At 41.2% G+C, this 14,829-nt stretch overlaps 1 protein-coding gene across 1 annotated transcript in view; it reads right to left on the bottom strand.

Annotated features, from left to right (window-relative positions):
• UGGT2 (UDP-glucose glycoprotein glucosyltransferase 2) overlaps positions 1-14,829 on the bottom strand; it is a 459,065-nt gene that overhangs the window by 347,889 nt on the left and 96,347 nt on the right. The window contains exon 9 of the mRNA XM_077297152.1: positions 10,233-10,332. Coding sequence (XP_077153267.1) covers positions 10,233-10,332 — 100 coding nt within the window. The remainder of the gene's footprint in view (positions 1-10,232; positions 10,333-14,829) is intronic.

Genomic DNA, 14,829 nt, shown 5'->3' with positions numbered 1-14,829 from the left:
CCGGCCTTAGTGTTAAACAGGAGTTGACAGGACAGGCTCGTCAGGCTATGTTTCCATAGTCGGAAATAGTCAGCACTTTGGACGCAGCATATGTCCGCTGCGCCCAAAGCACTGCCAGCTTTGTAACGCAGGTGATTCCGCATGTGTTCATTGAACCGTGTGGAATCACCGCATACAATACATTGGACGGGTGAAATTTATCTTGCGGAGACTCGTGTCTCTGCAAGATAAATTGACATGCTGCGGCCTGGAAAGACGCGCCACATGTCCACCTCCGCGGGTGATCCGCAGGCATCTCAGGACCCATAGTGGCCATGGGTTTTCTTGATATGCCATCCACTATGCTGTAAACATCTTGGACGCTGTGGGTTGGACACTGCAATGTAAGCAGCGTCCAAACCACAGTGTTTACTGACCGTGGGAACATACCTTAACATTTTTCGAAAATCACTCAGCAATAGCAAGATGGTGCAATATTTGTAATGAAGACTATAATGGAGCTTAACTTTGCATTAGGAAGTACCGTGTATACGCATTTTTTTTGTACTGAAAACGCTCCTTGGGCTTATACTCGAGTTATTGTCCCAGAAGACGGCAGGGGAGCGTTGGAGCAGCGGGTCACAGGAGGCAGGAGCCGGCTGCTGCGGTTAAAACCTGTGTCCACTGCTAAAGAGAAATGAATATTCAATGCACTGGCAGAGATTATTAATTTCTCTTATAGCGCACACAATGTCAGCCGCAGCAGCCGGCTTCCAGCGATCACAAGTGCGCGCTACTTAAAGAGTTATGAATATTCACCCCTCTTCACTCCCATAGGTGTGGAGAGAGGTGAATATTCATTACCTTAATGAGCTGGGACACTAGAGCTGGGGGCACCAGAACAAGATGCTGAGAGGGCGAGCAGGGAAGGTAAGTACGATTTTTTTTTTAAGCTTTTCTCATGGGGGCCATACATACCTGGACAGGGATGAGGAGCCATGCAGACAAGGATGGGGATAAGGAGCCATGCAGACAAGGATGGGGATAAAGAGCCATGCAGACAAGGATGTGGATGAGGATCCATGCAGACAAGGATTGGGATGAGGAGCCATGTAGACAAGGATGGGGAGGAGGAGCCATGCAAACAAGGATGGGGAGGAGGAGCCATGCAAACAAGGATGGGGAGGAAGAGACAATGCATACCCAGCTTATATTCGAGTCAATAAGTTTTTCCAATTTTTCTTGGCAAAATTAGGTGCCTTGGTTCGACTTATACATTAGTATATACGGTAAGTAAACAATAAAAAAACTCTTTGAAGGTGTATGAAGCATTTAAACCGAATGGTATTTACCGCAACATACCACTATTGTCTACTATGTCTGGAAGAATGGTAGAAATGTAAATATTACACATGTCAAATCATATTCTAGATGCCAAGTTGAATAATTCCCCCAAAGAATCTGGTACATTCAGAAGTTCAACTAGCTCCATGTAAAAGAAAAAGATGAAAACTACAGTTTTTATGACCATTGTACATGCAATTGCAAAGGATAAAGATAAAAAACCATGTACAGATCTGTTCCCATGCATCTGCTTTTCCACAGCCTTGCTTGATCTTGAAATAAGGAATGGAATACATAGTTTACTTAGCATTGTGTCGATATAGGGATAGCAATGTCTGTTCTGTAGCCAATTTTAAATTGAAGCCAATGGAATGGTTGTTTTAAAAAATAAAAAAAAGATACAGAGGCTCACAAAAGTCAGCCTTTGTAAATTACCAGGAAAAGAAAAGGAACAACAAAATGTGGAGTGAACATAGTGTGCAATATGTCTCATTAAAAATATTCATGTATATTCTCTCTTATGAACAACACAATGAAGGGGATAGATCACCAGATTTACAATACAAACTGTATATATTAACTCCTTCGGGACAGATCGATTTAAAAAAATTTTTTTTTGCACTTTTGTTTTTTACCCCCCTGTCCTGTGAGCCATAACTTTCTTTTTTCTTTTTAATCTGTATATGAAAGGCTTATTTTTTGCAAAACAAGTTCTAGCTTTGAATGACAATATCCACTTTACTGCAAAACTTAAAAAAAAAAAAAAAGAAAAAAATCCAAGTGGGATGAAATGGTGAAAAAAATGCAATTGTATTTTGGGTTTTATTTTTAAGATGTTTACTGTATAGTAAAAAGACCTGGAAAATTATTTTCCAGATCAGTACAACTAAGGTGATCCCAAACTTATTTTTTATTATATTTAAAGTGGTGGAAAAAAATTTATAAGTTGATAGACATTTTTTTTGTTTCGGATGCCATTTTCCAACACCCATAAAGATTTTTTTTTTTTGCTTTTTAACCCCAACTGAGTTTTGCGAGTGCTTGTCTTTGAACTATTAATACTAATTTTGAGTACAAGAATTGTTTTGATTGATTCTAATTGTATTTGTTTTTTTATAGGAAGAGTTGGTATCTAGTTAATTTTTTTGTCTTTTCAGTGTTAACTGTCCGGCTTCATTTTATATTTTATTGACTGGACTTTTATGTATGTGGAGTCAATTTTTTTTTTTTTTTAATTCTGCATTTTTAATAGAGGGAAAGTTGGTGATTAGCAGTGATGAGTGAGTATATTCATGGCTCGGGTTTTCTCTGAGTATTTTGGCGTGCTCGGGGATTTAGTTTGTCGCCATAGCTGCATGACTTGAAGACAGCTTGAATACATGTGGGGGTTGCGTGTTTGTTAGGAAATCCACACATGTACTCAAGCTGTCCAGCAGCCGCAAATCATGCAGTTGCGTCAACAAACTAAATCCCCGAGTACGCCAAAATACTCAGAGACCACCCGAGCAACTAGTATAGTCACTCATCACTAGAGATTAGTGATCATTCAGCGTGCTCAGTGGTACTCTGACGTCAGTCGAGTGTCTGGGTGCTCGGATATGCACGGCACTCGTCGAGCTTTGGCTGCCGCTCAGATTGAATGCTTGAATCCCTGCCCTGCATGTTTGGAACCCGATACACAGCCAATAAACATGCAGGGATTCCCTGCCATTTACTGTAATGCCATAGCCATCTTGGCAGTGGCATTACTACAGAGGTTATACAAGGACAGGTGCTGCAACACTAGGCACACTGATGCCATTGTACAGCTCAGGGACAGTTCTTATTGGGAGAAAAGAGCAGCTGTCCAGGCCTGTGCACATTTTTAGGAATCAGAGTCCTCAAGGGGCGATACTTTGTTGAAACATCATACTAACAATCCTTCTAAAGGCCAATCATGGGCAAGCTGTTGCTACGCGATACATTCGTTTGGGGTGGCACATGTAGGACCCAACCTATTAGCTGTGTGCAACACCAGCAAAGGCTGGATTTGCTATTCTCCTTAGTGACCGATCAAATTTTGACTTTAATGACCAAGCCAATTTTTATAATTCTGACTACTGTCATTTTATGAAGTTATAGCTCTGGAACGCTTCAATGGATCCCACTGATTCTGTTTATGTTTTTTTTCGTGACATCATATAATTCATGTCAGTGGTAAAATTTCTTCAATATGACTTGTCTTTATTTATGAAAAAAACTTATTTTTTGTGACCTTAAATCAGAGAGTTATGTCACAGAAAATAGTTAATAAATAACATTTCCTACATGTCTACTTTATATCAGAATATTTTTTGAAACTTTTTTTTCCAACAAAATTTACAAACCCATTTTTTATTTATTTATTTATTTATTTTAGGGACAACATCACATTTGAAGTGACTTTTGAGGGGTCAATATGACAAAGTGTCTAAAAGTGACGCCATTCTGAAAACTGCACCCCTCAAGGTACTCAAAACCACATTCAAGAAGTTTAAAAAAAATGTACAAAAAATTTACTTTAGACCTAAACTTTTTTGTTTTAAACCCCTTTACCCCCAAGGGTTGTTTGCACGTTAATGACCAGGCCAATTTTTATAATTCTGACCAGTGTCCCTTTATGAGGTTATAACTCTGGAACGCTTCAACGGATCCCGGTGATTCTGACATTGTTTTCTGGTGACATATTGTACTTCATTATAGTGGTAAAATTTATTTGATATTACCTGCGTTTATTTGTGAAGAAAACGGAAATTTGGCGAAAACTTTTAAAATTTCGCAATTTTCCAACTTTGAATTTTTATACAATTAAATCACAGAGATATGTCACACAAAATACTTAATAAGTAACATTTCCCACATATCTACTTTACATCAGCACAATTTTGGAACCAAAATTTTTTTTTTGTTAGGGAGTTATAAGGGTTAAAAGTTGACCAGCAATTTCTCATTTTTACAACACCATTTTTTTTTTTAGGGACCACATCTCATTTGAAGTCATTTTGAGGGGTCTATATGATAGAAAATACCCAAGTGTGACACCATTCTAAAAACTGACCCCCTCAAGGTGCTCAAAACCACAATCAAGAAGTTTATTAACCCTTCAGGTGTTTCACAGGAATTTTTGGAATGTTTAAATAAAAATGAACATTAACTTTTTTACACAAAAAATTTACTTCAGTTCCAATTTTTTCTATTTTACAAAGGGTAACAGGAGAAAATGGACCCCAAAAGTTGTTGTACAATTTGTCCTGAGTACGCCGATACCCCATATGTGGGGGTAAACCACTGTTTGGGCGCATGGCAGAGCTCGGAAGTGAAGGAGCGCCATTTGACTTTTCAATGCAAAATTGACTGGAATTCAGATGGGACGCCATGTTGCGTTTGGAGAGCCCCTGATGTGCCTAAACATTGAAACCCCCCACAAGTGACACCATTTTGGAAAGAAGACCCCCTAAGGAACTTATCTAGATGTGTGGTGAGCACTTTGACCCATTAAGTGCTTCACAGAAGTTTATAATGCAGAGCCGTAAAAAAAAATAAAAATAATTTTCCCCACAAAAATTATTTTTTAGCCCCCAGTTTTGTATTTTCCCAAGGGTAACAGGAGAAATTGGACCCCAAAAGTTGTTGTCCAATTTGTCCTGAGTGCGCTGATACCCCATATGTGGGGGGGAACCACATGGGAGAGCTCGGAAGGGAAGGAGCACCATTTGGAATGCAGACTTAGATGGAATGGTCTACAGGCGTCACGTTGCATTTGCAGAGCCCCTAATGTACCTAAATCGTAGAAACTCCCCACAAGTGACCGCATATTGGAAACTAGACCCCCCAAAGAACATATTTAGATGTGTTGTGAGAACTTTGAACCCCCAAGTGTTTCACTACAGTTTGTAACGCAGAGCCGTGAAAATAAAAAATCCTTTTTTTTTTTTTCACAAATTATTTTTTAGCCCCCAGTTTTGTATTTTCCCAAGAGTAACAGGAGAAATTGGACCCCAAAAGTTCTTGTCCAATGTGTCCTGAGAACGCTGATACCCCATATGTTGCGCACGGGAGAGCTCGGAAGGGAAGGAGCACTGTTTTACTTTTTCAACGCAGAATAGGCTAGAATTGAGATCGGACGCAATGTCGCATTTGGAGAGCCCCTGATGTGCTTGAACAGTGGAAACCCCCCAATTATAACTGAAACCCTAATCCAAACACACCCCTAACCATAATCCCAACGATAACCCTAACCACACCCCTAACCCTAATCCCAACTGTAAATGTAATCCTAACCCTAACTTTAGCCCCAACCCTAAATTTAGCCCCAACCCTAACTTTAGCCCCAACCCTAACTGTAGCCCTAACCCTAGCCCCAACCCCAGCCCTAACCCCAGCCCTAACCCCAGCCCTAACCCTAGCCCTAACCCTAGCCCTAACCCTAGCCCTAACCCTAGCCCTAACACCAGCCCTAATGGGAAAATGGAAATATTTTTTAATTTTTTAATTTTTCGTAACTAAGGGGGTGATGAAGGGGGGGTGTTTGATTTACTATTTATAGCGGGTTTTCTAGCGGAGTTTTATGATTGGCAGCCGTCACACTAAGACGCTTTTTATTGCAAAAAATGTTTTTTTGCGTTACCACATTTTGAGTGCTATAATTTTTCCAAATTTTGGTCCACAGAGTCATGTGAGGTCTTGTTTTTTGCGGGACGAGTTGACGTTTTTATTGGCAACATTTTCGGGCACGTGACATATTTTGATCGCTTTTTATTCCGATTTTTGTGAGGCAGAATGACCAAAAACCAGCTATTCATGAATTTCTTTTGGTGGGGGCGCTTATACCGTTCCGCGTTTGGTAAAATGCATAAAGCAGTTTTATTCTTTGGGTCAGTACGATTACAGCGATACCTCATTTATATTTTTTTTATGTTTTGGCGCTTTTATACGATAAAAACTATTTTATAGAAAAAATAATTATTTTTGCATCGCTTTATTCTGAGGACTATAACTTTTTTAATTTTTCGCTGATGATGCTGTTTGGAGGCTTGTTTTTTGCAGGACAAGATTACGTTTTCAGTGGTACCATGGTTATTTATATCCGTCTTTTTGATCGCATGTTATTCCACTTTTTGTTCGGGGGTATGATAATAAAGCGTTGTTTTTTGCCTCTTTTTTTTTTTTTTTTTTACGGTGTTCACTGAGGGGGTTAACTAGTGGGACAGTTATCGGTCGGGTCGTTATGGACGCGGCAATACTAAATATGTGTACTTTTATATTTTTATTTAGCTAAAGGAATGTATTTATTGGAACAATATTTTTTTTTTTTATAATTATTTATTTAGGAATTTATTTTATTTTTTTTACATTTTTACTTTGCCCCAGGGGGGGACATCACAGTAACGTCACAGATCGCCGATCTGACACTTTGCTGTGCACTGTGTCAGATCGGCGATCACACAGCACAGCAGGGAGGCTTCCCGGCGCCTGCTCTGAGCAGGCGCTGTGAAGCCACCTCCCTGCAGGACCCGGATGCAGCCCCACGGCCATTTTGGATCTGGGGCTTGCAGGGAGGAGACGCTCGGTACAAGGTGAGCACATCGCCTTGTACCGATCGTCTCAGGGAAGCACGCATGCTTCCCTGTACCGCCGGAACACTGCGATCATGTTTGATCGCAGTGTGCCGGGGGTTAATGTGCCGGGGGCGGTCCGTGACCGCTCCTGGCACATAGTGCCGGATGTCAGCTGCGATAGTCAGCTGACACCCGGCCGCGATCGGCCACGCTCCCCCCGTGAGTGCGGCCAATCACACTGGACGTACTATTCCGTCCTTGGGAAGTAGGGCCCACCCCACATGGACGGAATAGTACGTCCAATGACAGAAAGGGGTTAACAAGATCAGGAGAACATGGACCACAAAATTTGTTGTGCAATTTCTCCTGAGTACACAGATACCACATATGTGGGGGAAACCACTGTTTGGGCTAAGAAGGGAGGGCACATGATTTGACTTTTTGAACGCAAAACTGTCTGGAATCGATGGAGGACACCATGTAGTGTTTGGAGACCCCTGATGTGCCTGAACAGTGGAAACCACACAAGTGATCTCATTTTGGAAATCACACCCCTCAATGATTTTATCTAGGGATGAGCATTTTGAACCCACAGGTATGTCACACAATTTGATAACATTAGGTCATATTGAATATGCCGTCAGTGTTGAACACAAGTGCTCGCTACTTCAGTTTGCATCGTGTGCTTGGGTATGCACAGAGTATAACGAGTGCTCGAGTGACATGCTCGAGTCCCTGTCCTGCATGTTTCGTGGCGGTTAGACACCAAAAAAGACTTGCGGGGATCTGTAACACTCTGTGCATACCCGAACACCAGATGAAAACTCGACTAGCGAGCACTTCTGCTCAACACTAGCCATCATATTGTTTTGGCTTTTTTTCACTTTTGAAAACTACCCAATTCTTACTCCAACCCCAACGCAGTCCTCAACCCTAACCACAACCCTAATACAACCCTTACCCCTAACACAACCCTAACCACCCTTACTTTAATTCAATTTTGACTTTAAATGTACCTCCTCATAGCTTTCCCATCAGGGGAATTAAGATCCTTTAAGGAATCAGTAGATAAGATCAACTATCCTACTCTTATTAAGAGTCTGACTGAAGACCTTCAACTGGTTTGTTTGCCAGATTTCATGGCTATGTAGGATAGCCTCAGTGAAAAACTTTTTACCAAGTATACTATATTTATTTCAAACCCTCCCAATCCCTGTCACCAAAAAGATAAACGTTGCTCTTGATAGTTCCAAATTCTAAAATGTAAATTGACAGGGCACTATAAGGAGAGTTACCAAGTCAACTTTTACACCGAAACCTACGGGGATGACTGGGAGTATGGTAACTTATGAAACACTAACAAGCAGTGCAATTAGCCTAATTGAGTTCCATTTACACCCAGCACTCACTGCCATGCAGAGTTCATATGGAATCCACAACTGCCCCTAACTCCAGGAACTCTTCTAGTTAGGCCGGAGTCACACTACAGCGAGATACGGCCAAGTCTCGCAGGCTAAAAAAAAAAGCTCTGGCGCCGGCACTCCGGAGCAGAGCGTGCAGCTCCATGTATTGCTATGCGGCCGCACGCTCAACTCCGGAGTGCCGGAGCATACATTAAGTATGCTTTTTTTAGCATTTTTGCTGAGGAAAACCGCCGAAAAAAAAAACACGCAAAAAATCCGGAACGTGTGCACATAGCCTTACATCTCAAGAAAATTTTTTATTAAAAAAAAAAAAAAATTCTACTTAATGTCACTGGTGTCAAAGATTTTATTTTCTTCATACTCTTAAATTGGCCCATGAAGATCTTAATGAGAAAACAATATTGGAACATACCTTTTTTCACTGATTATAGTGAACTGAGAACAATTTCCACCCAGTATAATTCATTAGCTTCACTGTAACAAACTTTGCTACATGCTTAAATGGGAGGAGGACCATGGAAAATCCTTATCAGTATACCAGCCTTATCAGATCAGGTAATATACGCAGTTTGTAGTATTAAAAACAGTGATAGCGCCGATTTACTGCAGTCCATTGGGCAAGTAGTGAGTGCAAGGACATTTAAGCTCAGCAGCCTGCAGAATTTTGAATGTAACCACAAAGAAGAAAGGAATATAAAACATCTTTTGAACATGTATCCTAAAAACATCTGCATACATTTTTACATTATATGTAAACATAAACTGTAAGATCATGTTCAATGTACACGTATACAACAATTTCATAAAATAGCAGCCATTTTATAATCCAGCGACTCCCTTCTATTAGGCAGAGGGGAAAAATGCAGAAAAGAGTAAGGGAGCAGTCTTTTAAAATCGCATTTAAAAATGATATACAAACTGTAATATAACACATTTACTATTTTTCATGTTCGTGTAAGCAAGAGAAGGCCATGGATGACCATGCATAAAGGAGACTGCTCAACAAAATCATTACACACTACAGTGAATACTGGCATCTCTCCACTGTTTGTATTTCTCTGAGAGAACTCCCAGGTATAAATTTTCAAAATGTAGTAAATCTAGAAGTGGTGACATTGTGAACAACACAAACTGATGACAATCCTTAAATGGGTATTCCCATCTCAAAGATCCCATCCAAGTAAGTTGTATGTGTAATAATAATAGCAAATACGTCCAATTAGAAATGCAGTATAGTTTTTCTGATTGAATAGGTTAGTTTCCTCATGTGCGGGCATTGCAGGACCTTAGGTATCCATGGTTACGACCACTAGCAGCTAGCTAACTGTCACTATATCAGTGGTCATACCCGTGGATACGCAAGGTCCTTGAATGCCTGCACATGATGAAAGAAACATAGAATCAATCAGAAAAACTATACTACATTGCTAAGGCCGGGTGCCCACGATCCGGAAATAGCGCTGCAGTCTACTGAACACACGTAAATCCGCATATGTTCACTGAACCATGCATATTTACCACATCCAATGTAACTTCTCTTGCGGAGACTAACGTTTCTGCAAGAAGAATTGACATACTATGGTCTGGAAAGACGCGCCACATGTCCGTGTCCGCGGCCGTCTCTGAACGCATAGTGGACATGGAATTTCTTGAAATCCCATCCACTATGCTGTAGCATCTGGCTGCTGCGGGTTTGATGCTGCAAAAATACAGAGTCAAACCCGCAGCAGGTCCTGACCGTGAGCACATACCCCAACTGGAGTTTGCTAATATTAAAATTACACCTACTACATATTGGGTTAGAATATTGGCAATGAGAAAACCCCTTTAAGTAGTTTCCAAAGATCTGTTTCTACAAGTCATCATCGCCATAGTCTGATCACTGGAAACAAGCCTTTTCCTGGCTTACCTGGCTTTTATTGGAAAATTCTGGCTCATGTCTCTCAAAACTTTCAATGCTTCGTAAACAGGAGAGGAAAAAACTTTTGAGGCTGCTTGAAAGCTGAGATCTTGAAAATAAAAGGAAGGGAAAAAAAAATTAAATGTGCAGCTGAATAAACGTTTCAAAAAGTTTGCAATATTGTAGCGTTCACTGCATCAATTAGCAGATTGCTCACTGCAGCATCTGTAGAGAACATTTCACAACATTTCTGACACATTGTTCCAATTAACCCAGGATAATCTCTTAGACGCATATGAGCACACAGATTCAAAATTAGAGCATGCCGGCCACAGTAGGAGAAGATTCGTTCACTTAATAAGTACGGCGTACATTTCAGAAGCCAAGCACATAACATGTATTTAATGCCATGTCCACTTTATCGACGGATTCTTGGCAGTCTGGAAATTTTACTAGCCGTGAAGTAAATACATTTATGCACAAAAACACCAAAAGTATTCTAGGAGTGATTGCTCATTATGAGCCATACATTTTGTAACATAACATTAAAAATGCTACTCTTTCTATGCATTTCATAAGCAGTATATTCCATAACTAGCCATCCATAACCTGACTCCTCCATATATCTCTTAACTAATCTCCCAATATCTTCCCTCACGTAATCTCCAGTCCTCCTTCTCTCCTCCACACTTATTCACTCCTCACCCAACCGCCTCCAAGACTTCTCCCGAATATCCCCCATCCTCTGGAATTCTTTGCCCCAACACCTCAGACTATCAACCACATTCGGATCCTTCAGACGGAACCTGAAAACCCACCTCTTCAGGAAAGCCTACAGCCTGCAATGACCCCGCTGTCTCCTCATCACTACCGAAGCTACCGCCTCACCAACACCGGAGCTGCTGCAACCCCCAACCTACTGTCTCCATCCCCACCATCCTGTAGAATGTAAGCCCGCAAGGGCAGGGTCCTCACTCCTCTATATCAGTCGGTCATTGTTAGTTTGCTTACTGTAAGTGATATCTGTAATTTGTATGTAACCCCTTCTCATGTACAGCACCATGGAATCAATGGTGCTATATAAATAATAATAATAATAATAATAATAATAATAATAATAAATGTCTGACGTCAATTGCAATAAAATCCCTCAAAGCTGTAAAAAGAATTGTCATTCAACTTTGTTAGACTCATTAGGAAACAACACAGAAAGGCAGTGCAGTATATTCCCACAAAACAAAGGTTAAGTGCAGAACCCAATAGGAATGAAATCCTACAACTGCAACTTAATCCAGGGAGATTGATGGGGCACCAGGATGAAATGATCAGAGAAGGTCAAGAATATTGTGCTGAAAGTCTTTTATAGACAGGTGAGGATTTCCGGATTCACAAGTCCTTTCCACCTGCTAATGGAAATGCTGATGTCTGGAGATACCGGATTATTTCAAGGACCTAATACGCTACAATGAGATGTTCCAAGGTAATTGTTCTTTACAAATCAATACAGCTTTTACAATCTATAATAAGTAGAATACAGGTGCATCTACACAATGCAACATATTAAGCCAAGGGCTACAAAAAAAGTGAGTGGGGTCGCATTGTCACATTTACACGATCATGGCAAGCAAGTCACAAAAAATAAAACAGAATGAGGGTGCACTCATTTATGCTGAGCACTATATATCACATTCATACATACATTTTCATCATGGCTTCAGACAGTCACATGTGAACTGCTTGTGTGAAAATATCAGCAGAAAAAAAAAAAATGTACACAAAGTGTATTGCTACATCTGGAACGACCAGAACTATAAAAACATCATTTTTTATCCTGTACAGTACACACCATCTAAGGAAGTAAAACAATAAACAAAACACCAAAATGTAGCTCTTTCATCTTCTCAATACAAAAAAAAATATATAGTGACCAAAATGCATATGCAAAAAAAAAATAAAAAATTGTATAAGGCCTCTTTCACACTTCTTTCACACGGCTTTTTCCGTCACAAATGTTTCTGCTGGATCTGTTTTTTTTCTCATAGACTTGTATTAGCGACGGATTGTGACGGCTGGCTGTCTGTTTCATCCGTCGTGCACTAGATCCGTCGTAAAATTGCTGTCCGTCGGGCGGAGACAACGCACAGAGGAACGTTTTTTCTGTACGTCGGAAAATCCGTCGCTGACTGTGAAAAGCAGGAATCCAGCGACGGATGCAGTCTTTTGAAACGGAGCATGAGCGGAAGAATTTCCAGTCAGGGAAATTCTCTCTCACTCTCGATGCTGCCTATGCAGCATCAATAGTAAAAAGATATAATGATAAAAAAATAAAATAAAAAATCTCCATAAGGAGAAACGTTGCCCCTTAGACCCCAGTCCAGAGCCTCTCATCTAGCCAGATTAGTTCTCATGCTTCGCACTGACGAGGGCCAACAGCTGGAATCACCGTGTCTATGAACTGAGATAATGATTTGGCTTTCATCCTAAGTCATATTGCACGACTCGTTAGAGGGTTGATTGTGACTTGTAGGATCGCTACTTCCAACAGGTGGCGCTGTAGAGTTTAAGTCCTCTTTTTCTCTGAAGAGGCAATTTGCATATAAAAAAACAAAATCGTGATATTCCTACCTTCCGGCGTCCCCCACAGCCTTCCCGATGCTCGCGATGCTGCCGGCAGCTCCCGTTCCCAGTAATGCCTCACAAGCATCAGAAAGGCCGGGGGAAGGCTGCGGGGGACGCCAGAAGGTAAGAATATTACGATTTTTTATTTTTACAATTATTTTTAACCTGGGTTGTGTTGTGCATGCGTTTCTGCAGTGGAAAAACACGGTGAAGACGCATACACAACGTGTGCACATAGCCTCGATGGATCCGTCAAAAAAAAGGACCCAGTGCATCAGTTTTTACCATCTGCACAGGTTCCATCTTTTCAACATTTTGACGGATTGTGACTGATTGTAAAAAATGAAGTGTGAAAGTGGCCTTAAAAAAAAAAAAAGTTGCAGCTCTCAGAATAAAGGGGTGCAGAAACAAATTATATTTTCTAAGATATCGTTTTTAATGTGCAAAAGTAGCAAAGCATAAAGAAAACCTACCGTATATACTTGAGGCACTAAATTTTACCCCAAAGAACTGGGAAAATTTACTGGACTTGAGTATAAGCCTGATATGCATTGTCCCCTCATCCCCATCCTGGTCTGCACGGCCCCCCTCATCCCTATGCTGGTCTGCACGGCCCCCCTCTTTCCTATCCTGGTCTGCATGGCCCCCCTCATCCCTACGATGGTCTGCACAGCCTCTTCTATATCCTGGTCTGCACAGCCCCCCACTTCCCCATCCTAGTCTGCACAGCCCCCCTCATCCCTATGCTGGTCTGCACAGCCTCCTCTTCCCTATCCTGGTCCGCACAGCCCCCCACATCCCTATCTTGGTCCGCACAGCCCCCCACTTCCCTATCCTGGTCTGCACAGCCCCCCACTTCCCTATCCTGGTCAGCACAGCCCCCCACTTCCCTATCCTGGTCAGCACAGCCCCCCACTTCCCTATCCTGGTCAGCACAGCCCCCCACTTCCCTATCCTGGTCAGCACAGCCCCCCCACTTCCCTATCCTGGTCAGCACAGCCCCCCACTTTCCTATCCTGGTCTGCACAGCCTCCCTTTTCCATATCCTGGTCTGCAAGGCGCCCCTCTTCCCTATTCTGGTCTGCACGGTCCCCCTCTTCCCTATCCTGGTCTGCACAGCCCCCCTCATCCCTATCTTGGTATGCATGGCTCCTCATTTCTATCCTGGTATGTATTGCTCCTCATCCCTGTGCTGGTATGTATTGCTCATCCCTGTACTGGTATGGATGGCCATCAAAATCAAATAGCAACAACAAACTCCTATTCAGCACAGAGTCTCCTAAGAGCAAGAGAGCAAAGCATTCACCGGCAGGACATAGAGGGTCTGGCCAGGTTTTACAGGAAGAGTTAACAACCAGATCAGAAACAGTTGCAATTGAGCTGCATGCTTCTGACCAGCATAGATAGGGTCATTAACCTCTTCAGCACCAAAGGAAACCAAATTCATTTAACCCCTTAGTGACCGAGCCAATATTGTCCTTAATAACAAAGCCAATTTTTACAATTCTGACCACTGTCACTTTATGTGGTTATAACTCAAATGCTTCAATGGATCCCACTGATTCAGAGACTGTTTTTTCATGACATATTGTCCTTCATGTTAGTGGTAATATATGACTTGCCTATATTTATGAAAACTGAAATTTGGCAAAAAAATTTGACATTTTGTAATTTTCTAACTTTTAAATGTTGTGCCCTTAAGTCAGAGTCATATCGCACAAAACAATTGATAAATAACATTTCCCACATGTCTACTTTACATCAGCACAATTTTAGAAAAAAAAAAATGTTGTTAGTAAGTTATAAGGGTTAAAAGTTGACCTGCGATTTCTCATTTTTCCAACACAATTTACAAAAACATTTTTTTAGGGACCACCTCATATTTGAGGTGAGTTTGGGGGAGTCAATGACAGAAAATACCCCAAAGTGACAACATTCTAAAAACTGCACCCCTCCAGGTGCTCAAAACCACAATCAAGAAGTTTAT

The sequence above is a fragment of the Ranitomeya variabilis genome, chromosome 3 (genome assembly GCF_051348905.1).
Source record: "Ranitomeya variabilis isolate aRanVar5 chromosome 3, aRanVar5.hap1, whole genome shotgun sequence".
NCBI lineage: Eukaryota > Metazoa > Chordata > Amphibia > Anura > Dendrobatidae > Ranitomeya > Ranitomeya variabilis.
The sequence above is the reverse complement of the archived record's forward strand: the minus strand, read 5'-3'. Positions and strand labels throughout refer to the sequence as shown.